Source organism: Delphinus delphis, chromosome 16 (genome assembly GCF_949987515.2).
Source record: "Delphinus delphis chromosome 16, mDelDel1.2, whole genome shotgun sequence".
NCBI lineage: Eukaryota > Metazoa > Chordata > Mammalia > Artiodactyla > Delphinidae > Delphinus > Delphinus delphis.
The window spans coordinates 60,995,615-61,019,842 of NC_082698.1; the positions used below are offsets into that span (position 1 = coordinate 60,995,615).

At 51.7% G+C, this 24,228-nt stretch overlaps 1 protein-coding gene across 3 annotated transcripts in view; it reads right to left on the bottom strand.

Annotated features, from left to right (window-relative positions):
- Positions 1-14,927: 14,927 nt before the first annotated feature.
- SLC29A3 (solute carrier family 29 member 3) overlaps positions 14,928-24,228 on the bottom strand; it is a 43,054-nt gene continuing 33,753 nt past the window's right edge. For 2 of the 3 annotated variants that reach the window (XM_060033738.1, XM_060033740.1), the window contains 2 exons: positions 21,301-21,463; positions 14,928-17,311 (listed from right to left, as the gene is read on the bottom strand). In XM_060033738.1, the coding sequence (XP_059889721.1) occupies positions 16,660-17,311; positions 21,301-21,463 (815 nt within the window). In that variant the 3' untranslated portion in view covers positions 14,928-16,659. The remainder of the gene's footprint in view (positions 17,312-21,300; positions 21,464-24,228) is intronic. The other variant, XR_009522359.1, reaches the window with a different exon arrangement.

Sequence of the window (24,228 nt, forward strand, 5' to 3'; positions counted from 1 at the left end):
TAAAGTCTAAAAATAGGCAGATAAATAATTATAATTTATGATAACTGCCACAAAGGAAAAACAAATATGTGGTGAGAAATTATTATAGAGGGACCTGATTTCAACTGGAGAGCCAGGTGTCTGTTTTTGGCAGGGTGAGGCATTGAGACATCCTCAAGCTAGTGATTGCCCAAGTAAGACTTTCTGTCTCTTCCACCCTGAAGGGAGGGCTGGCAGTGTCCTGGGGAGAGCTCTACCTTTTGGGCATCACCGGCAGCCTTCTGGCAGACCAGGGTCCTGGAGAACACAAGACCAGCCCCCAGGTCCCTCCTCGTTGTGATGGAAGGAACAGGAGGCCCCAGGTGCAGACTGCACCCACCACTGCTCATGGCTGTGTCATATATGTGCATTGCTATCTCCTGTGAGCGTCATTAGAACAACCTCGAGGGAGGGGAGGTGGGCTCCCCACTTTACAGATGAGAAAAACAAGGCTAAAAAAGGGAGTTAAAAAAAGACTCGCCCAAAGTCAGCAGCAGAGCCAAAGACTCTGTGCTCTCATCGGCATCTCCCCATCTACCCCATCTACCCCACACCTGTTAACACAGCCATCATTCCTGGATCACAGGTAGAGGGAGTGGAGAGAAACTGTTAACAAGAAAGACAGCTGGGACCTCAGGTGCTGTGGGCCTAGAGAAGGCAAGGCCATTCCTCTTGAGGGTACAAGCCTAGAGGGCTAGGGCAGGTGACATGGGAGTGAGAGCTGTAGTTTCCTGGAAATGTGCAGAACCAAGCGGCCTAGGGCCTCTAACATCAGAGGATGCAGAGTTCAAGGGTCCGCACACACCCTTCCCCACCACCCCCACAAGTAGGACCCTCAGCTGCAGAGCTGGCCAGATGTCAGTATCTGTGACAGAAAAGCCTCCAGCTCTGAGTTAAGGGCACATGCTTGGGCACAGCAGCGGGCTGGAGGGCGTAGGGACCAGCCTTGGACCCAAGGGACCTCAGCACTGGAGTGAGGGAGCCTCTCCAGCTGTGCCCTCCGTGAGGCCAGTGCACGCATCATCTCAGCGTCCCACGGTGGGCACTCTGGCTGTGCCCAAAGGTCGGAGACTGTAGCAGGTCTCGTGACAAAATTGAACTCCTGACTGCCCTGAGAAGAGCAGCAGTGACAGGTGAACATAACGTGGGCTGGCCCTCTACCCTTGTGGGTAAGGAGCTCACCGTTGGGACTCAAGCAGAACTGGGTTCAAATCCTTGGGTTCAAAGCCACTTAAATCCTCCGACCCCAATTTCCTCATGGAGGGGTGGGGTGGGGAATGAGACAATGAAAGCAAAGCATTTAGCAGAACATTCAGCCTCCATCCAGTGGGTGCCAGCCACCATCCTCCGCCTCACTGGGCTGCGACACCTCCTCCTGTTCTCACCTGTGCTGGTGTTCCTCTAGAAGCAGAGCCGAGACAAGGGTTCAAGTGCAGGTAGTTTATTGGAGATGATCCTAGGAAGCCCCAGTTGAAGAGTGAGGAAATGAGACAAGCAAAGGAAGGAGACAAAAAAAAAGGTGTATTATTGAGCAGGTTACCATTGTAGACACGGGAGCTCCAGGCCACAGGGAACTCTGGGAAACAGTGGTAGAACAGTGGCTCTCAAACTTGAGCGTGCATCAGGCTCTCTGGGAGGGCTTGTTAAAACACCAACTGCTGGGCCCCACCACCCAGAGTTTCTGATTCAGTAGGTGTAGGGTGGGATCTGAGAGTGTGCATTTCTAACAGGTTAAGCACTGCAGGGCCACACCCTAAGAACCACTGGTATAAAAGATTTCTTAGCGTGATCCTACTTGACTGCCAACGGTTACCAGTTCTGGGTCCATCAGTGTTTGAGGGCTGCTTCCAACCAAGGGCGTTAACTCTCTAGCACTTCAGCTTGCTCACTGGGCAGGCCAAGCTTGCTGCCACAGCCAGAAAAGCCCTACTAAACCCCATCGCCAGGGCCCAGCCAACGGAGGGCCTGTGGCTGGGATGCAGGGTAGTCAGGGAAAGGGCAGAGAAGCCTGCAAGGTAGTTTGACGTCTGAATAAAGGACTTCAGTGGGAGCTAAGGGCCAAGGATGCCTTTGTGTAGGGCCCTAGCAACACACTCACATGGTCAGGTGTTTTTGTAAAATTAGCCAGTGTTCTGTTGTGTTTTGTTTACATTCTAAACAAGTTTCTTTTCTACCTGATTTTATATTTGCAATTTGTTATTCTTTTTCCTAAAGAGGGCCCCCCAATTGTCTAAGCTTCAGGACCCAGAAAGCCTGGATTGGCCCCTGCAGGTAGGCCTATAGCAGCTTCTGTTGCTGAATTGAAATGGGTGTCCACTGCTTGACTCAATAAGAACACAGACCACCTGGGTTCAGGACCACCCGTTCAAATTCCAGCTTTGCTACTCTCTAGCTGAGTTACTTTGGGCAAGGTGCCTAATCTGTCTAAACCTCCGGTTAACCATTTACAAAATGAGGCCAGAAATCGTACTTTCCCTGCAAGATCAAATGAGGATCAAATGAAATAATCCCGGTAAAGAGCCAGGCCCACAGTACGTGATCAATCAATATGAATATCTTTTTATTAGTTCCCACGGTTTATTCTTGCTTCTTATCATTTGTCTTGATAATCTCTTTCCTTCAAGTCCAGGTAGGAGGGAAGGAACTGGGGACTGGAAAAGCAGACTCCTCTGGGACCTGCAGGTCACCTACCTCTCCGGCTTCCACACTTGCCCGCCCAGCCTTACAGGCCTCGCGCCTTCGCCTGGGCGCCCCCACCGTTGCCGGGCAACTGCCGCCTGCCCCCCCCCCCCCCCCCCCGCGCGCGGGGATTGGCTGCGCGGACCGGCTCCCGGCGTGCCCCGCGGCTCCCGGAAGGCGCGCTTGGGCCTGTGCTTCAAGGGTTGGCATGGGATTGGTTCCCAGCCGAGGTGAGAGCAGCTGGCCGGTCATCGCTACTTGTCGCTAGGCGAGACGGCCTCGCGGGGCTGAGGATCCGCCGCATCCCGCCTGGCAGATAACAGCAGTGTGAGTCTCCGGCCAGTCCGAGCCTCAGAAAATGGGTCTGGGTCCTGGAGGCCGCTTGGAGCACCCACCGGGCGGCTTGGGCCCCTGTCCAGTAGCCCCTGCCATGCCACCCCAGCTCAGGGCCCTGAAGCCCGGAGGCCCAAACACTCCTGGACTTATCCCACCAATTTAGCCAACATGGTTCAGCTCTGTGACCTTGGGTAGAATGACTATCAGAAGCTTTGTCTTCCTGGTGCTAGTATCAATAGTGATTAATAATGTGACATTGTTAATAACTGCTTACTTTCTACCCTTGATAAGCATACTATTATAGAACCATTCTGATCCTGAGAGGTATATTACTATGCCTATTTTAGAGAGATGAGGAAATTGAGGCTCAGAGAGAGATTTAATTTGCCTTAAGTCACACAGCTCCAAGAGGCCAGTTTTCCAACCCAGAGTGCAGCTCCAGAGGCCAAGGTTTTAACTTAAAGGCTTCTCGTGAGGATGGATGTCACATCTTAGCCAAGTGCCAGACACCTACTAAGTGCTCAAGCAAGGTTAGTGGTCAAATCATCACAGTCATGGTAACAAGTAATAACAGTCATATTGGCATGAAAGGGTGACTTTGGCCAGAGCTTTGTCAGAGACATATTGCTTTGTCCACTTAGGACAGGGACAGTCTGGGAGATGTAGCTGCCCCACTCCAGAGTTTCAGGTCCTTAAAAATGCTGAAGCTGCTGTGTCTTTTACTTTCTACTTAACACTTCTCTCCACTTCTATTTTTATCTCATTCCTCTCCTCCCTACCAGTCACTGCTAGCTACAGGGATGAAGCCCTTTGTCTCTGAAAATGGCCAGGTTTGTGCCCTGAGTTTCAAAGGGACAATCAGTAACTTCAGAAGTTCTCACTTTTATTGGCTAAAATGGAAGTAGTGAAAACACCACCCATGAAAGGAGTTAACGCGAGCCTGAACTTAGAAGGGGGCCTTACCTAGGCTGTGACCTTCAAGCAGAACACAGTCTATGGTTTTCAGGGAAGATAGATGTCCGTGTCCTTCCTAAATGTTAGAGACACTTACCCATCCTGGGTTCTGGGGACTCCTGCCTGGGTCTCTATTTCCCTGCCTTTAAAATAATAAAATTGAATGATGTTTGCCATATCCAAATACTACCTGTATCTTTTAAATCTGATACTCGTTAACTCAGCTGCTTTACTTAAATTTACTTTAAAAAGCAAACTGTGTATCTTTACTTCACTGGAAAACCAATAATCACCTGTCATAAATAGAAGGTACGAAGCTCTAAGTAGAAATACAAATAAAAACAAACCATTGTTCTCAATTCTAGTGGGCAAGACCTTGAACTGAGGCCTGATCTCATTTTGTTAAAAAGGAAGAAGAGGACTTCCCTGGTGGCGCAGTGGTTGAGAGTCCGCCTGCCAATGCAGGGGACACGGGTTCGTGCCCCGGTCCGGGAGGATCCCACATGCCGTGGAGCGGCTGGGCCCGTGAGCCATAGCCGCTGAGCCTGTGCGTCCGGAGCCTGTGCTCCGCAACGGGAGAGGTCACAACAGTGAGAGGCCCGCATACCGCAAAAAAAAAAAGGAAGAAGAGCAAGTTTTAGCGAGGTGTTGAAGATACTCACAAATTAAACTGAAAGTTCCTCCTATGGATAATTAGGATTGAAAGAACTGAAAAGGGAAGAACTTCCCCGTGCTGAGATTCTGTGTTGTTGAATGCTCTGCTGGATGGCACCTAAATTCACCCAGCACAGTACCAATAGTTCACTCTCAACACTTGGAAAAACAGTGGAGTCCTGGAGTTGTCTAATAGCCAGCATTTGGGCTGATTCTCTCAGGGTCTGTGGGGCAGGTGGGGAGCGGGAGATAGCCCCTAGCGGGTCCACTGCAAGCCTTGTCTCCCCTTGCCCTTCCTTCTCTACATATGCCATCTCAGGCACAGGTGAGATAAACAGCCGTTCAGCAGAAGTTGATGTGCACCAAAGGCTGTCTGACTACTGTCTGCATCTTCCCAGGACCACAGAGGGCAAGGGGGAAAGAGCAACTCTTCCTGTCAGAGCAACCAACTACTTCCGCATGAGTCTCTGCATTGCCAAAGGGTATCTGAATAGGAAAAGGGGACATTGGGAAAGTGTTTTATATGGAGCAAAATGTGGATAATGACACCAGCAACAGCAAGCCAAGGAAGAGGTAGGGGAACCTGATGGGGCCTCAACTCATGGCGTGCAGTTGTCGGCTGCTACCTCTCAGCAACCAACTTTCGCCCCTTCTGTCACCTGAGGACCTGCACCCTTCCAGGATGGAGATGGAGGAGGACCAGGCAGGACCCCTCTTCCTATAGTTGCTCCTTGTACAAAATTCTAGGCTTCTTGGGCCTCCCCCACCCCCAGGATGGAGCCCATGGCTTTTTTTAGAATCGTCTAGTCCCCATGGTTTAGGGGTTACCATAGTGGCAGCGGCATGGAGCTCTATCTTCATACCCTGAAGTGGTACAGACACCCACTGTCTAGATACTGCTTAGGAGACAAAAAGGAGGCCAGCCATCGACGAGGGGACTCATGTTCCTGCCCACGGTCTGTCCTGTGTGTCTCTAGGGGGTGAGAAATGGTTTAAGGAAGAGAAGAAAGGGAGCCCCTGGAATCTCGACGAATTTCTACTAGTCCTGGCTACATTTCTAATAAGGCACGGCTTTGAATATTTAGAAAGACAGAGAAGAGGAAATAGGAGGATAGACTCAATGAGGAAAATAAGAGGTTGACCTGGCTCAAAGGAAGTGGAATTCAAACTTCTAGTAATAAAAAGGAACATCTGTGGGCCCGGGGCAAGACTACCAATGGAGGCCCATATACCATGTGTCTCAATACGTTAGTTATAAATCAGGTAGCAAACTTAAATACAATATATTCTCCCTCCTACCTTGACACATACATCGTTATAACAACCCAGAAGGTTTGAATCTGGAATTCTCTGACTGGAATGTGATGGCTCTGTCCCACACCTGGAGAAGTCTCCTATGCACAATGTGGCTACCCCAACCCGTATGTCCCAACTCAGTACCACTTGCACACAGCCATCCCTTGAATCTAGAAGTTCCTCGAGCAGTCTGCCCATGGGGGGATGGACCTAGGAAAGAGCCTGCCCAGGTCCTGGTTGCAGTTTGAGCCCATTTAGGCAAGGGATCCTGGGTACCCAGAGGATGGTCCAGAAGGGGGAAGAGGTGTGACCTCCAGGCTGTCATGTCCCCTTAGATCTGCAGATTCCTTGCCCCATGGAATGGGGTTACAAATGGACCTACAGGTAGTTTAATAATAACAAGAGCTAATATCTTGTATACCCTTTGCAGTTTACAGGGCACTCTGCCCTGATCAGGATTTTGAGATATGCAAGATTAATATCCCCATTTTGCAGGTAAGCACACCAAGGCTCAGGGAGGTTAGTGACTTGCCCAAAGTCCCCTAATTGTGAGCTCTGCACACTGGCTCTCTATTTCAAGAACTGAGCTGGTTAGTCCTTACCCGTCAGGGCAGAGCCCAAAGGTCTGGAGCAGCAAAAACAAGGAGAGGGGAATTTCCTGACATCCTCACAATAGGCTATGGATCAGCCATTAAATACCAGCTGGTGTGGCACTAACAGGCTGGCACATTTTGGCATATGACCCTTCCCACCCCTTCTCACAGAACTGTGTGAGCAGAAGGCGAGCCAGAGACAACTACTTCTGAAAGACGACTTTGATAAAGCAAGGCCAGACTTCTGCGTTCTTAGCTCACAAAATGTTATTAGAAAATGCAGTCAATTCAGTTTCTGTTTCAAAAAGGGCTGCTGTCTGGTAATGGCTCATTTCCCTTTTTGAGTCTCAGCAAAGACTCAGCAAAATGAAAAACAGTTAATACCACCTCAGCAGCTAATGGGTGCCCGAGAACAGGTAGGAGGCGTGACCGCACCCCTAGCAGGAGGCGGCCCTGCACCCCCCGACTTGCAACTCCAAGCAGTGGGCTGGGGCTGACTCAGCCCTCAGGCCCTACCCTTTCTCACTCCCTCCTCCCTCCTGAATACTGATGGTGAAGGGAGCAGGTGGGAAAGATGCAACTGAGGAGTAAAGCCATGGGGCGCCAACCTTGGGGGCTGGTGGAGAAGATGAGCTTGGCACTTAAACAGTCTCTGCCCCGATCCGTGATCAGCTTAAGGAACGATGTGCGAGCATCCACAGTGCGTTTGCTACTTTAAAGACCTTCCAGTTCTGAGCCCCCGACTGGAACGGGAGCAGACAGAGCCCTTGCTCTCTCTTTGCTCAGGCCAGGTCATCAGCTCCTGACAGCCCCTCATCCGTCTCTGGTGGCCCAGCACCTTTGGTTCTCCAAGTGGGGTTCCTAGACCGGCAGCATCAGCACCGCCTGGGAACTTGTTAAAAAATGCGCCTTCTCGTGCCCCACCCCAGACCTGTGAAATGGGAATCCCTGCAGGCGGGTGCAGCAGTCTGCAGTCTCTCAAGTGCTCTGGCGATTCTGATGCGAATTGCTGCTGTCAAAATCTTTAGGAGCTGGAGTCCTGGAGTCAGACAGACCTGGCTTTGAATCGCGGTTCTGCCACTTAGCAGCTATGTCTGAATCTTAGTTTTGGCACCAATAAATTGGGGATAATACTACTTCCTCATAGTGGGATTGAATGGATTAAGATCACGTGTTAACATGCTCGGCTCATAGTGCTGGATAAACCGTGGCTCTTGTTTCTCTGGAAATCAGATTAGATAGGGTGGCCTCAAGGAGGCCATCATGGAACTGCTCACAGGCCAGGGTGTCAGGCCCATTCGGCTGTGTGGCTTCTGACTCATACCTAAAGCCCCCTCCAGCCTCCTGTGTCCTGTGACTGAAACTGTTGGCAGATCCAGTTTATTTCCCAGCTTCCCTAAATGGAGCCCTCCCACCCCTGAGAGCGTCACAGGCCAACTTCCTCTCTGCAGTGACCTCACTGGCTAGCCGGCGGGACCTGAGGCATTTGCAGGCAGAGGCTCTGTTCCTCAGTTACAGTCTCCACTGTTCTTCATCAGAAGAGGGGTGAGGATCACCCTTGACTTGACTTCACAGGGTGATGGGGAGAAGGAATACTTTAGCACAGATGAAGAACTTTATGTGGATTAACTCATTTAATCTTCACAACAACCCCATGAGGGCAGGTACCCTGTTTTATAGATAAGGAAACTGAGAGAGGTTACGAAACCTGCCCAAAATCACCAATAAGAGATAGAGTCATGATTCAAAGTCAGGCAGCCTGGCTCCAGAGTCCTGCCCTTCAGCACTGTGCCCAGTACAGGGACACCATCGGATGGGACAGGTCATTGTAGCCAGGCACCCAGGGGCTCTGAAGCCTTGGAACATGGCCCCTTTGACAAGTGATGGAAGCTATGGCTCCTTAGTCCACGGCAAGCACGCCAACTTCCGAATATGATCTCAGGGTTCCGTGAGCCTCGCATTCCATCCAGAGGTCTCCAGTCGAGACCTGGGTAAGAGTCTTAGAAGGAAGTAGGAAGGACTTAGAAGTCTAGGCGCATTAGACATTCCGCCCTCATTAAACTCCAGAGAGCAGGACTGGGACCAGAGCAGCAGGGATGGATGCTGTCGGGTGAGACTGCTGGGGAAAAGATCCCATGTCCTTCTTCTGTCCAGAGTGAAGTGTGTGAGAGGTGTGCTGGGAACATGAGGCTGTTTCCAGAATAAGAGCGGGACTGAGGATGCTCAGTCTCCCTGGGGCTCCGGGACTCCATCTGGAAGAATCTGCAGGGCAGCACAGGCCTGGTGCCAGCCCGTCTAGAGCAACCCAAGTATCGCCCTGCCAAGAGGCAGGGTGTGGACTCGGTGACCGCAGGGCCCCTCCCAGCTCTGGGTGTGTGTTTAAGTCAGGGATAGGAGGTGTGGTGATCCCAGGATGCCACACGTTGCTCTGTGTCTGGGAAGATGGCCCCCCTGGTTCCTTGGTACCCTGGAGCGGATACACGCAAGGCGTCTGACATGTCAGGTCCACACAGTGAGGCTCCTGCCTCTATCACACCTCTGTAAACCTTGCCTTCAGCTTGGTGAGCTCGTGGTTCAAGCGCCCATGAAGACTGTAGCCTTGGTTACTGAAGACCAGTGACTCCGCACCAAATCCCACAGAGGCACGGAGGGCAGGCTGGGTGCCTGTTGTCACTCACACTGGACAGCTTAATCCAGCCTCCTGGAACCCCATTCCGCCCACCCAGCATGGGGCCCGGGGCTCCTCAGATCTGCAAACCATTTAAATTGGCAGTGCCCTCTCACTCTTCTAAGGCAGCGGAGTGGAGAGGAGAGGAGACAGGCTTCAGAGTCTCACCGCCCTGGTCTGAATTCCAATTCAGCCTCTCGCCGACTTAACCCCTCTGAGTCCCAGTTTCCCTCTCTGTGAAATGGGATGCCAGCCCCACCTGGCAGGGTTCTTATACATGGCACAGCCTAGCCATTGTAGGTGCTCAGTAATCAGCACCTCCTTTACTGTGATGCAGGCCACGCCCTGCCCTGCTACAGAAGCCAGGCCTGCTCAGAGGCTCTCAGCCAGGCCAGTGCCTCACAGAGTCTCCCTTAGAGCGGTGGTCTGTGACATCACCCAGCAGAGAAACACCTTATCCGACGAGTGCTCTTCCAAGGTTAAAGGCACCACACCCCGCCTGCGGATAACAAAGCAGAGTGTCATCCCATGGGCCAGAAATGCCTTTCCAGCTGCCTCCACCAAAATGGTGGGCAGGTGAAACAAGCAGGCGATGAGAAAAGGAAAAGAGCATCTGTACTGTCCAGACAGAGCCAGTGGACACAGCTGGAATCTTCCCAGAACTCTGCACTTAAGAGACTTAAATGATGCCCTCTTACTCTCATTCACAAACCTGCCTGCATCCGAGAGCAGACCCCAGACTCCCAGCCCATCCTCATCTCCTCCTTTCTCTTCCTTCCTCCTCCCTTCCCTTTCTCTTCTTTTTCTCTTTTTAAAAACATCACTGGGTGAGCAGCACCATAAAGCCACATTCCTGGGGAAGCTCCTCCAAGCAGACTATTGGCCCCAACTACGGGCAGCACTTGGTGCAGGGGAGGGGCCAGGAGCTGGGATGCGGAGGCCAGCCCAGCATCCAAGTGAGGAAGAGAAACGAGGGCAGTGGGTTAGTACTGACAGTGTAGCGTCAGGTAAACAGGAAAGGTCTGAAGACACAGCCTTCTAGGAGGAGGTGATTAGCACTGATTATGCACCAGGCTCAACTCTAAATGTTTTATACGCATTCCTGGTTACCATCCAGTGTATACAACCACCAGACGCGAGGCCGGGACTACAATCACCGCCGTTGTCTTTGCGAGAACAGAGTCAGGTTGAACTTTCCCGTGGTCGTGCAGCTAGGAAGTGGTGCGGGCTCAAACCTAGACAGTCCTGGCTCCAGGGCGCAGACTCTCGGAACCATTTTGGACACAACCAGATGGCCCTTTCTAAAGGGCATCTGGGTACCTGGCCACATGTCCACGAGGAAGGCAGGGTAAGTGTTGGGGTGTCTATTTTTTCCAGCTGAGGCTTAGAAAAAAGTGAAGTGGCTTTTGCCCAGAGATCAGAGCGAGGGGCAGAGCTTGGTCTGGGGTCTTGGATTTCCAGCTTTCTGCCTCGTGCACACTGCCTGCCCCAGGTCAGGCAGGACCCAGGCAGGGGCCTGGGCATCAAACAGCAGGCATCAGAATTGGAGGTGCTGGCCCAGACAAATGCTGGGCCTGGGGACCAGACAAAGGGTGGGCACTGAGCACTGGGTACAGGGTGCCCGCCATGGGGGAGGCATTGGGCATCGCAACAGACTGTCCAGGCAGCAGCAAAGAGTGTGAAGAAAACACATTTGTTGAGGATCTGCTATATGCTAGGTACTCTGACCTACAATACTGGGGCATATTTAATCCTTCCAACAGCCTTGAGAGACTTTTCATTTTAGATGTGAGAAGGTGTCAGCGAGACTGGGCCAATGTGACCCAGCTAGGAGGCGGCAGAACCAGAATCCCAGCCTCTGCCGGGCATCAGAAGCTATGACTGACTCCCCCATCCCAAGCTGCAGACCCCGATCTCCCTTTAACTTGCAGTCAAGGGCAGGAACTGTTCTCAGTGGGGTGCACAGGGTCAGCTGACTGGACTCTTGTGGGGCACAGAGCACAGCCGTCATCATTGCTCTCCTTTGGAGTCAAGCCCACAGCAGCCTGACGTTGAGGTTGTCCTCTCAGGCTGATGCTGCCTTTCTAACTCCCGCATGGCCAGCTCCTGGGCGGGAGCAGAGGGTTTGCACTGTGCCCTCAAGTCACCTTGTTACAAACGCTGTGAGCTGATGCAGCTCTGCCTGGCCATGAGGTTTGCCTGGGGTAGTTCATTGGCACCGCGGGTAGTCACAACTCCTGGACTTACCACCCACTTTGCAGATGAGGAAACTGGCTCAGGGTGGCTTCGTAACTCACACAGCCAGTGCCTGGTGGGTCCATCAGCAGCAGTCACGCTGGGGTGACCTCAGCACCAGGGGCTGGCGTGGGGGAGATGGGGACATGGGACCAGGAGGGCAGGGGCTGGGGACTGAAATGGACTGGACAGAGCAGGCCTGGAAGCAGCCCAAGATGCCGTGCCTGACAAGGAGTGGTCAGAGTGGTGAGCCTGACGTGGCCCAGGGTCTGCATCCATGGGGGCCCAGTCCAGTATGGGGTCTGGCCAGCTGCAGTAGTCAGATCAACTAGGCCAGGGTTCTGGGCACTGTATCTACTCAGAAGAACACTCCAGCCATCCATGAGTGAGAAACAGGGGTGACAGAACCAAGGAGAAGATGAAGGTTCAATATGGGAATATGAGGGCAGGGTGGGTGAGGACCTCTGAGTTCAGGAAGACCTAGGTTTCTTGTCTAGGGCACTTAGTAGCTGAGTGACCTTGGGTAAGTTACTCAACCTCTCTGAGCCTCACTGTGTTCAGCTACAGATGGGGGAATAATGCAGATAAAGCATCTGGCACAGGGAGCACTGGGCCAGGAGTCTGAGCAGCTGATGGAAAGGCTGCCCAGTACTCTGGGTCTGTGGCCAGGTGGCTAGTCCCTGCCTCCGCCGGCTAGTGGGGCTGAAATTCCTTGTGGGATCCTGCCTGGGTCAAAGCCGGATTGGAAATTGGGCTGACCCCAGCCAACGGGTGGAGAGCAGCAGTGACTCAGACCGCAGGCATAACCGGCACCGACAAAGCTGCCACCAAGGAAGTGATGTTGGTAAAGTAGAAACTAGATACTTTCATTCAGAAAGCACACAGGGTTAAGATGAGCTTGGGCTTAATAGGCACTTGAAAAGATGCTCAACATCGCTAATTATCAGAGAAATGCAAATCACAACTACGATGAGGTACCACCCACACCAGTCAGAATGGCCATCATTAAAAAGTCTACAAGTCACAAATGCTGGAGAGGGTGTGGAGAAAAAGAAACCCTCCTACACTGTTGGTGGGAATGTAAGTTGGTGCAGCCACTGTGGGAAACAATATGGAGGTTCCGCAGAAAACTAAATATAGAACTACCATATGATCCAGCAATCCCACTCCTGGGCATATATCCAGACAAAATTATAATCCAAAAAGATACGTGCACCACTATGTTCATAGCAGCACTATTCACAATAGCTAAGACACGGAAACAACCTAAATGTCCGTTGACAGATGAATGGATAAAGAAGATGTGGTACTGGACTTCCCTGGTGGCGCAGTGGTTAAGAATCTGCCTGCCAGTGCAGGGGACACGGGTTTGAGCCCTGGTCCGGGAAGATCCCACATGCCGCGGAGCAACTAAGCCCGTGTGCCACAACTACTGAGCCTGCGCTCTAGAGCCCATGCGCCACAACAACTGAAGCCCACACGCCTAGAGCCCGTACTGCACAACAAGAGAGGCCACTGCAATGAGAAGCCCATGCACCGCAACGAAGAGTAGCCCCCGCTCACCACCAACTAGAGAAAGACTGCATGCAGCAACGAAGACCCAACTCAGCCAAAAATAAATAAATTTATAAAAAAGAAAAAAGAGGATGTTGTACATATATACAATGGAATACTACTCAGCCATAAAAAAGCACAAAATAATGCCATTTGTAGCAACATGGGTACAACTAGAGATTATCATACTAAGTGAAGTAAGTCAGAAAGAGAAAGACAAATACCATATGATATCACTTATATGTGGAATCTAAAGTATGACACAAATGAACCTATCTATGGGCTTCCCTGGTGGCGCAGTGGTTGAGGGTCCGCCTTCCGATGCAGGGGACACGGGTTCGTGTCCCGGTCTGGGAGGATCCCACGTGCCGTGGAGCGGCTGAGCCCGTGAGCCATGGCCACTGGGCCTGCGCATCCGGAGCCTGTGCTCCGCAACGGGAGAGGCCGCAATGGTGAGAGGCCCACGTACCGCAAAAAACAAAAACAAACAAACAAAAAAATGAACCTATCTATGAAACAGAAACAGAACCATGGACCTTGAGAATAGACTGGTGGTTGCCAAGGGGAAGCAGTTGGGGGAGGGATGGAGTGGGAGGTTGGGGTGAGCAGATGTAAGCTTTTATATCTAGAATGGATAAACAACAAGGTCCTACTGTCTAGCACAGAGAACTATATTCAATATTCTATGATAAACCATAATAGAAAAGAATATAAAAAATGAATATATATATATGTATAACAGAATCACTTTGCTATACAGCAGTAATTAACACATTGTAAATCAACTATAATTCAATTAAAAAAAAAAGATGAGCATGGGCTTTAAATTTAACCTCCAGTAGAATAAAATCTTTCAACTGACTTCTGGCTTTCTCTCTTCTATCTGAAGTTCTGTAGTAAAGCATGCCATGGTCTCAGAAGCCAGGACCCTGCAGTAACCCCCCCCTCACATAACGTCAAAGCTGATTAGAGGGTCCCGGGTGTTCTCAGGAGCACTGGGCTGAAGACAGCAAAATGAATGGGCTTTGCTAATAATACCCACACCTGGCTCAAGCCTCCTCGTGTCCCCATGCATGTAGGAACCCACTAGTTAAAGAGTCAATTGGCTGCCTCTAGCTGTCTTTGTTGAATGAAAGGAGGAAAATGTAGACGTGTATGGCATGGAAATACACAAGGGCATGCACAAAAAGCTGCCACTTGGGATTAAATCAGAGTACTACCAGACAAAGGCAACCTCTCAGGGATTCTCCTCCACCTCTTTCACTGAAAAATCCCCTTCTCTTTAGCAAGTTTTGTTCACGCCCCAAAACACGTGAGCTAGTTCCACAAGCTTCCTGGGGTCACATGAGACTTGAGACCCAGAGCAGACAAGCCCCATGAGCTGCTATTACAATAAATGGGCGACAAGGGTGACTGAACTCCACTGTCTGCCCCTCTACTTGGAGATGTATTTTTATTTACCTTCCTCTCTGAGAAGGAATGATCCTTTGCAAAATGCCCACTAAAGTGAGCAACAAAGAAAAGTGGGCAAAAGCCCGGATAACCCTCCCACCAGCCAAGCAGCCGGCCCCTCTTCCGGCAGCGGCCGCGGCAGCACAGCTGGCACTGCGAGCCCGTCATCTCCTCAGCTCCCCTCAACGCTGCATCATCACGCTGGCCACCCTCTTCCCCATTCACTCCACGCTGATTCCAAATCAACTCACTAACGGGAAAGCTACCCCCCTTCAACAGAGCATGCGAGGCCCCCAGCCCTCCTCCTCTGTTAGCTCCAGGGCGGTCCCTACCCCTGAGCTCAGACCGCTGTTGTACCTTAAAACAGACATGCTCCCCATTGATAAGATACCTGAGGTTGAGATGCGTCACCTCACCTCCCAGACAGACGCCCCAAGTGATCAACAGCATTGAAGTCAGTGGAAAAAAACCAAGGGGGAGATTTCAACTTCCTGCAAGGGGAGGGGAGAATTTATTTTTAAAATAAAATTTTTTTCCCAAGTATCAAGTTTCAGAAAACCTTTCAAGGGTGTCCTTTTCAATTCTCTGGCCAAAGAGAGGGAGCATGTACCAGCCGAGTCGGTGGGGAGCATCAACTGCTGACACTGGGTGGATCACCGGCTGCTTCCAGCTCTATCAGCTGTCCACGGGACATCTCGGATCCGGCGCGCTTCAGAGCAGGAGCGGTTGATTCACGGCTCTCAGCGTTTTGCCACTTCTCGGGGCAAGCTCTGTGCTTCCTGCACAGCTCTTGAGAAAACTCCTGGTCTGATCTAGTTCCTTCCTCTCTCGGATTCCCATGTCAGCCTGCTCCCCCAAGGAACAGCCTTGCGGGAGCCTTCAAGGAACCTGAAAAAATATAAATTACTACTCATGTCAGGCAATCACAAGTGTGTGCAGGCCTCAGAACCTGAGGGGTTGCCTTTTGAAACAACAGCTACAAAATATACGACTGTGTCCAGAAAAAACCAGGACAAAGCAACACCTAATTCTGTTGACTAAAGCTTCAGAGCTCAGCTGATGTTCATAATAAACCAACCTAGGAAGGTGAAGGGGCTACTGGCCCCCTCTGGACACCCTCTGCCCCTCCAGTCCAGTCTCCATCTTCCGCCTGCTCCTTGGCTGTGACTCAGTCCACAGGGGCGCAGAGGGGATGGATGGGAGGAGGGAACACACCTCCTGTGGGTCACAGCAGGCTGGACATGTCCCTCCCTTCAGGCCTGGGGTAGAGCAGCCTTACTATTGGGTTGGCCAACGTCTTACGGAGAAACCCGAAAGCACTTTTTGGCCAGCCCAGTACTTCTGGGATATAATGCATAACCCCTTAGGGTTCCTACACCCACTCTTCAAATATCCTTAAATTACTCAATTTGAGTATGCTGTTTCCTGCCAAGACCCTAAAACAGCCACCAATAAGGCTTTCATTAAATACCCAGGTATTTATTAGGCCCTTGAACCAATGGCCTTGACATACTGTAAACATGGACACTAAACCCTGCCCTGACCCAGGCCATAGACCACTTTAAGCATCCCTGTTTGAAATCCAGGCCTGACATGCTTGGTCCTGGGTACAGCAGGGAGGCCCTCTGGAGCCCATGTCCAGGGAAGGAAGGGCTCCTGGAAGGCCTGTCTTCCCGGGGTTCCCAGTCTGGTTGGTGGAAAGTGGAGGTCTGCACAGGCTTGGGTCTTAGGCCTGAGGGCTGGCCACACCAGGGGGACCTCCTCCGGGTAGGGAGGGCTAAGGAGTCTCGCATCTTGCCATCAGCTGGAAGGAGCAAGGCTGGGAGAAGGCAAAGGGCCTGTAGACGGTCTTGGCACTCACCCTGTAACAACTCAAGAGCCGAACACTGGCAACACCTTCCCCAAGAGGGAATAACAACAGGCAGAAAGCACCCATCGGCCAGGAGCTTTCTGTGTAACTTGTAACTGTGTCTTATTCAGGTGTCTTTGGTCCTCAAAACGTCTCAGGACATCTGTCAAAGTATCTGGAATGTCTACCTGGTCCCGGCGACAGCACTGGTCCCAGCTCCCTGGCAGCAACGAGGCCCGGGTGTGATCTGTGCTCTGCAGAGCCCAACCCTAGCCCTTCCTGCTCACCGCCTGGGCCCTCCTGGCACTTCCTGCCCATCTTGCTGAGGCTCCCAGGCATCGCACAGCACCGAGGTCTAGCCATCGCCCCTCCTAGATGAGGTGCACGAGCAGGGCAGAGCACGCCGAGCCAAGCACCAGGCCCAGGCACACGTAAAAGGACATCACCACCCCAGTGGCCTCGGCCAGCTCCCGGGGCACGATCTTGGGCCCATAGATGAGAGCCAGGGTGCTGAGGTAGCCGTTGCTGAGCCCCAGCAGAGAGGTGAAGAGCACCGGGTACACGTCAGACTGGAAGACCACCGTGTGCAGGTGGAGGCGGGGCTGGTAGTTGCAGAACACAAAGAGGGGGACGAGACAGGTCCGGAGGAGCACAAGCCCGGGGAGCACCTTGCTCCTGGGCCCTGGCACCTGGATCCAGGCTGTGATCTGCCGGCCGCACAGGTCAGCAAAGTTGTACAGGAGGAAGGCGGTGAGGGGGACAAAGAACTTGGTGCTCCACGGCGAGCCCGAGCCCTTGCTGAGGGACTCGATGTTGCTGAGGATGGCGGGGAAGACGAGGCTGGTGATGAAGAGGAGGTAGATGATGCAGAAGCCCAGGCCGGCAGTCTTCTTCAAGATGGGGCGGAGGGGTGGTGTCTGGGAGTCGCTGGATCCAGGGGCCACCAAAGGGGGATTGGGGGAGTCCTGGGGCAGCTGCTCTTCACCAGAAAACACAGCCGGCCAGACAGGCCTCATATAGTACCTGCAGGAGAGAGGCTGGTGGTAAGAGGGGCTGGAAAGCAGGGTCACTTGGGATTTTCAGAGACAAGGCCGGGGACGGTCTTTAGGTCCAGCATGTAAAGCCTAAGCCCCAGGATGCCCTCAGATGACACGTGTGCTGCGGGGTGGCCAGAGGGAGACCTGCACAATCCCCAGCCTTCCTGTCCTGGAGCTGCCTGTAAGGCTGGACTCCAGCCCACTGTTCTGTGGTGCTGGCCGTGCCATGAGCAGGGAGAGAGGAGACCAGCACTGACCACTGCATGGTGAGCCTGGGATCCAGTCTTCACCCACTTATTTTTGTTTGGTTTTGGGGGTGGGGAGAGGTGGAGCTAAAGTAGCATTTATTCTTCAAATGTAAAAGTAATTTAAAATCTTAAATTATAAAAGTAACACATGCTTGATGCAATAAACCCAAATAATACATAAGAGGAATGATACAGTAGAACAAGAACTCTCACCTCCCACCGCTGGTCTCACTCCTTAGAGATACAGATCATTAAAAGTCTGGTGTATATTGTTCCATGCACATGCAAACACCACACACACACAGCTATGTTTCTTAAGCAAAAGTGGGATCAAACTATACATATTGTAAAACTTTTTGCAACAGTATAACTAACACAATATAAATACATTATATAACTGTCTACATGCATAACTATTATATATAAATGTATACACACAATTGCCTAAAGAAGAGTATCTTTTGGCCATCCCTTCACACAGGGACAGACGGCTCTGTCTCTGTTGCTGCAGAGTATTTCACTATCTGGATAGACAATTTAACTGCTCCCCTAATGCTGGACATTTAGGTTAGCTCTAGTTTTTCTCTACTACAAATAATGGTGCAATGAATGTCCCTATACATAAATCCTTGCACATATATACTAGTATTTCGGTAGAGCAAATTTCTAGAAGAAGAACTGCTGGATCACAAGGTTTGTGTCTTTAAAATTTTGATAGATATTGATAAACTGCTCTCCAGATAGGGAGAACCAATTTATCTCTGCTTTGTACCACCTACCTACCCTAACTAAAGTAACCTAACCCTTCAATCTCCATGAGAGCACCTGTTTCTCTAAAAAGAACTGACCACAATTTATAATGATTGTGTTGGTTTACTGGTTTATCATCTGTCTCCTTCAGTAGAAGACAGCTCTCTGGGGCAAAGACACATTTGGCTGTTCCCAGCTAAATCTCTGGGCACACAATAACCCTTCAAAACATAATTGTTGAAAGAACTGATAAGCCTAGAAAAGTATCTTTTCCCGCATATACTCAACACTGAATATGATCAATTTTTTCAATTTCTGCTACTCTGACCAGAGTAGAAAAGGCTTGGGTCTCTTTGCATTGCTGTGTGACCTTTCCTGAGTCACTCAACCTCTCTGGGCCTTGGGTGCCTAAAAACCAGGAGACATGGGCTGATTGTATTAATATATCTCAAACAGAAGAACTGGTGTGGTGCCGGGGAGAACAGCAGGTTGGTGATAGCTGGGTTCTGGTTTCAGCACTACTTCTGCCTCCCCACTGTGACCTCAGGCCAGGTACTCCCCTCTCGGGGCCTCAGTTTCCTCCTCTGTAAAATGGAGGGGCTCTGTAGCTGTAGTTTGAGATCCCTGCCAGCCTTCCCATCCTAAGAGCCTACATACTGTCCATAAGCGAGTCAGTGGGAGGACTCCTCCCCAGAATCACTTTTCCATGTAATGCTGAGCTGAGCACTTCGGTCTTAAACCTTGTCTTGTTTCCCAATCACTATTTAGAGAAAGGACTATTCTTACTTCTGCTTCTACTCAGCATCAAGTCCTTGCCTTAGTCTGCTCTGAGGAAGCTGCCCACCAAGTTCTCCTGGTCAAAGCTCTTCTTCATAAGTTCGTCCAAATCTAACTGCCCCATCTCACCCTACCGCAGTCAGCAGCTTCCGCCACTGCGTGAGGCTCAGTTCCTCCTGAGTGGGATGGGGCAGCCTAGCCCAGCCCTCCTGGGTGCAGCACCTATGGGCTCCCTTTTAAGTAAGATTTAGTTTGAGCAGCCCTGGCAGCACAGCGCTAAAGCTCCTTCCTCAGATGGGTTTCTGTAAACCCAGAAGCCTTGACCCAAGTGTTAATATGCAAAGAAATAGAAACTTCCATGGGCTGGCATAGCCCTGGGTTGTTCTCTTGTCTCACGTGCTCAGCTGGAAAGGATTTTGGCTTGCTTAAGTGAGACTGAAAACTAGGGTGACCACCTGTCCTGGTTTGCCCGAGACTATCCTGGTTTTAGCACTGAAAGCTCCCGGTTCTGGGAACCCCTGGGACTTCAGTCCCAGGCAAACAAGGAAGGTTGGCCACCCCGGTGTAAACAGCCCATGCGAGCCTCCCTGAAACAGGACACAGGGAAACAGCAGGAGTAGTGGGAACCTCCTGCCTTCTGTTCATCGACTCAAAATAATTTAGTCAGCAGCAACAAGGTGTCAGGCAGCATATGAGGGGCTGGGGGGACAGCGAGCCAGACAGACCCCAGGAATCACAGGGGCATCATCGTGGAGCACAGCTGGATAGCTTTTGATGACAGCCCTGAAGGGGCAGGGAGAGGGTGGGCAGACTCAGGTCTGTAGCCACCTGGGGTACATGGTGTCATCACTCAGTCCCCTTTTATCCTCCTGAGGCCACGGAGGCCAGCTGAAGTTACAACAATCCTCTAACTGGGGAGAGCAACTTGCCCCGGCAGATTCAGGATTCTGGTGAAGGCAAGGGGCTCTGGGGATTAACGAGGCGACTCTCACAGGGACAGGAGGAGTCAGTGGTGAGGAAGGACCTCACCGTCACAAGCCAGGGGTGCAGCAGGATGCAGTGGTAATGGTGCAGCCGGGAAACGGCTCCAGGTTCCAACGCCCACCTACGACTCACCAGGTAAGAAACCTGGGCATGTCTGTTAACTCTCCAAAGCCTCAGTTTCCTCATTGGTAAAATGGGAAAATACAGTAAAAACTGCACAAGGCTGTCATATATCCTAAGGGGAAAAAATGGACTGCTCAGCTCAGTGCCCCCCACACCAAATCGGTTCCCGTGGATCCGGCAGAGCCAGGACCCGCGCTCTCGCCCAGCTCTGTGGCTCGCACGCTGTGGGACCACAGGCCAAGCACCTGGCCTTCTCTGTCTCCGTCTAGTCACCTGTATAATGGGGAATATAATTCCTGCCATTCCTATATCAAATACGACAATGGTTATGAAAATGCATTGAAAAGAATAAAAAGCAAGAAAAAGTCACGGGTCATTTTTTAAAGAGCAGCAGGAAGCAAAAAAGGAAGAGGAAGGAGAGAGACAGCGAGAGAGACTAAGGCGAGGAAAGCGGTCCTGCAGGGTCGAGAGGCCCCGAGAGATGGGGGTTAGAATCAGAGGTTTGGAGTTGGGCTCCAGTGCTGGTTTTGCTGCCGACGGGCTGTGGGACTCAGGCAAGTAATTCAGCCTCTCTGAGCCTGGTTTTCTCATGTGTGAACGGGCACAATTACGATAAGTCACAGTGCTGCCCGCCATGAGAAGTGGGTGTGTGAGCTTTAAGAAGCCCCGTGAGGCCGGGCTGAGCACAGAGCAGGAGCAGGGGAGGTGCGCAGCCCAAGGAGCTACTCTTCATCATTATCCTTCCTCAGGTCCCACTTCCGCCACCTGCCCTCTCCGACGGAAAACACGCAGACTCCGGGGGCTCAGCTGCTTGGGGTTGCTACGCAAAGCCAACTTCTCATGTCCAACGGCCCAGCCAATTTACTGAGCAACGACTACGAGCCAGGCACAGCTCGAGGCATGGGATACAGCAGAGAGCAAAACCCACTCTATTTCTGCCCTCAGGGGAGGTCACACTCCAGCGGGGAGACAGGCAGTAAACCAGGAAACGATCATGGGCTCTAGCTAGAGGATAGAAGAACTCAAGCAGACAGGATAAAGGTATAAGCATACATGAGAGAAGGATGCCGCAGAGAGCTAGCGTGGGCCTCACCTGGCGTAGTCCAGCCGCGGCAGCAGCAGGTGGAGCCCGATGCAGAGCGCCAGGAAGACGTCCGCCGTCAGGAAGAAGGCCAGGGTGCTGTCCGTCACGTCACTGGCCCCCGCCAGGTCCACCAGCGAGGCCACGGCACTGAGGGTGCCCCCCATGGCTCCTCCTGCAGAGAGCGTGGGACCCCCCACGGATGGTCAGGGCGGGCCCGTCCTCCCTGCCTCTCGGGCCCGCCCGCGCTCCACTCCAGCTCCACGCTGTCCCTGCTGAGAAGAACGCTGCTGTTCTCACAGTACGGCGAGGCCTTGGCAGACCCGGAGGGTCCTGCAGCCGTGAGCTTTCTGACTCTGCGAGGGTATCCCCAGCCCAGCTCTTCTCCAAGGGGCATGGAAGAGGCTCCGGCCTGTCCGAGCACAGGCTCCCCGCTGCCTCGAGCGAGGCCAGCCGATCTGGGGAGTCCTTACCGGTTAGAAAGTCACCCAGGAGCTCATGGAGCTTACCTTGTACCCCCCGGCAGCTGTGCACCATACACGTGTGAACACGCATGCACGCTCACTAACACACACACAATCACATAAACACACATAGACTACAGCTCTCACACACACACCCACCGACACACAGTCACAAACCACACTGTCACACACACACACACTCAGTAACACACTCCTATATACTCACACACCATGCTACCCCAAACTCATACATACACTCGCATGCACGCAACTGCCCCACCACATGGAATGTACTCTCCTGCCGAGGGCTTTGGCACGTGGCCCAGGTGACCGCGTGCCACCACATCTTTCTCTGCTGCCTAACAGAAGAGGCGGCACAACCCAGCCGAGGGGACTCATGGGTCCAGGAGCCAAGCAGATGTACATCTGACCCTTGACTCTGCCACTTGCTCGCTGTGACCTGGGGGCAACATGACTTCTTGGGACCAGAGTTTGCTCATCTGTAAAATGGGGACAATGACACCTGCCTTGCAGAGCAAGGACTGAATCAGATGATGTTTAGAAAGAGCCCAGCACACAGCAGGCTTTCTACAAATGTCAGCCCCCTTCTTCACCACAATCACACAGTCACTTCTGGGAGGCAGGCCATGTGTCTTACTTCTCTGTTGAACCCTCACAACCGTGGGTGGTCAACTGGTGCTGGCCACGAGTCAGAGCTTATACATGGTCACATGTGAGCAGAACATTACTCCTCTCAGCCTGTTTATTTGCCTGGAAGATGGGACTCACACTTGTCCTGTCCCTCCCATGAGACTACAGTGGGATGGAAATGGAAACAGTGAATGGAAAAAACAATGGACGCATCCAATAGGATCAACACAGTAAGTGCCTGTGAATACAGGACTGTCTGGCTGCACGGATGGATTTGCCTGCGTTAGAGGATCAGGATACTGAGTCTCAAGGAGGCAAGAGGGCCACTGACTGCAAACAGCCAACTGGTCCGTGTGGGCACGAGCTGCTTCGTCATTACTTGGCAGGTCTGACCAGGTACCACCTCACTGCCCATTGCTGCACAGAGCAGAGGTGGGAGAGGGACAGCTGGGCCCTCGTCCACCACGATGCCCATCCTCGCTGCCTCACCCACACTCTGACTGACACCTCTGTGGCTCTTTTTCTCCCCAACCTTCTCAATATGAGTTCTATTAGCCTGGGTGGGGCCAGAGGCTGGGATCTGAGAGGAGGGCAAGGAAATGCAAGTTAGCATAGCGATGTTTCAATTCTAGCACAGACTCTAGAATCAAAACATCCGAGTCCAACCCTGGCTCTACCACTTCTACGTGTGTGACCTTCAGCAAGTCACTTAACTTCTCTGTGCCTCCGTTTCCTTATCTGTAAAATGGGGATGTTAAAACCCACCTCTTAGGGCTGTTACGAAGATTAAGAGGATCATTACATGTAAAGCGGGACAGGGTCTGGTACTGAGACGTGCCATAGAAATCCTCTCAGATTCCCAATTAGGTGTTTGGTTATTTCTGTCCTTCCTACATCAAAACAGCAACAACAGGGTAAACTCTTTGCCAAGAGGGTGCCAACTTCTGAGAAGCGGTAATCCCCACCTGGGTGATTTGTAAGAACTGGAGTTAAACTCCGTAAGACATTCCCTAGCTGCCCTGAGGAAGAGATCTTAACATCACTGCCTGTTGATTTTCCTCTCTCTCTTCCCAACTTGTAGAGATTGATAATATTATCATCAACAACAAACCAGGCCTCCGGGAGCTCATCCTTCATGACTCCCTACTTTTATCTCATCAGTTATGGAAATACATGCAAACGAGGGACTTAAAAAAAAACACCAGTACAAAACAAATGAATCGTTCCTCAGATGCCAACACACACAGAATTCACAGATGGGCTCCTCTGGACGAAAAACAACGGGGGCTGGTGAGTGGCACTGAGGCCTCTGGAAGATCGGGACACCTCACATCTTCCAGGGTGATGGGTGCCCACTGGGAACTGCACACAGTGGTGACAACGGCTTAGGGCCCAGCGTAATTAATACTGAAGTGTGAGTACTAGATTTCTCTACTTTTTCAAAAATGGACTTTCTTAAAAATGCATGGGAGAGTCTCCTTCTCTGGAAGGTTCGCAGGTGGCCAGATGAACCTGAAGGGCGCCTTGCCAACATATTGGTGTGTTTGGTCACTGGCTCCTGGAGAGAGAGCCAGCAAGGTTGTTATATTGAAAAATCCTCTAGCAGGACGGAGGGAGATGAGGGGACAAGAGACCAGGATGACAGAAGGGATTAAATCCAGTGTTCAGTGGCCACTTCCCTCAGCTTAGGCATGCCCTTCTTGAAGCACTGCTAGGGGCATGTTGATTGTACTCAGGAAACTTAGCGATGAGTCCACTTTTATTTTACTTTACGCCCAAGGGTTTCTCTGAGGATACAGCCAGAAGCCTAATCTTGCATCAAAAA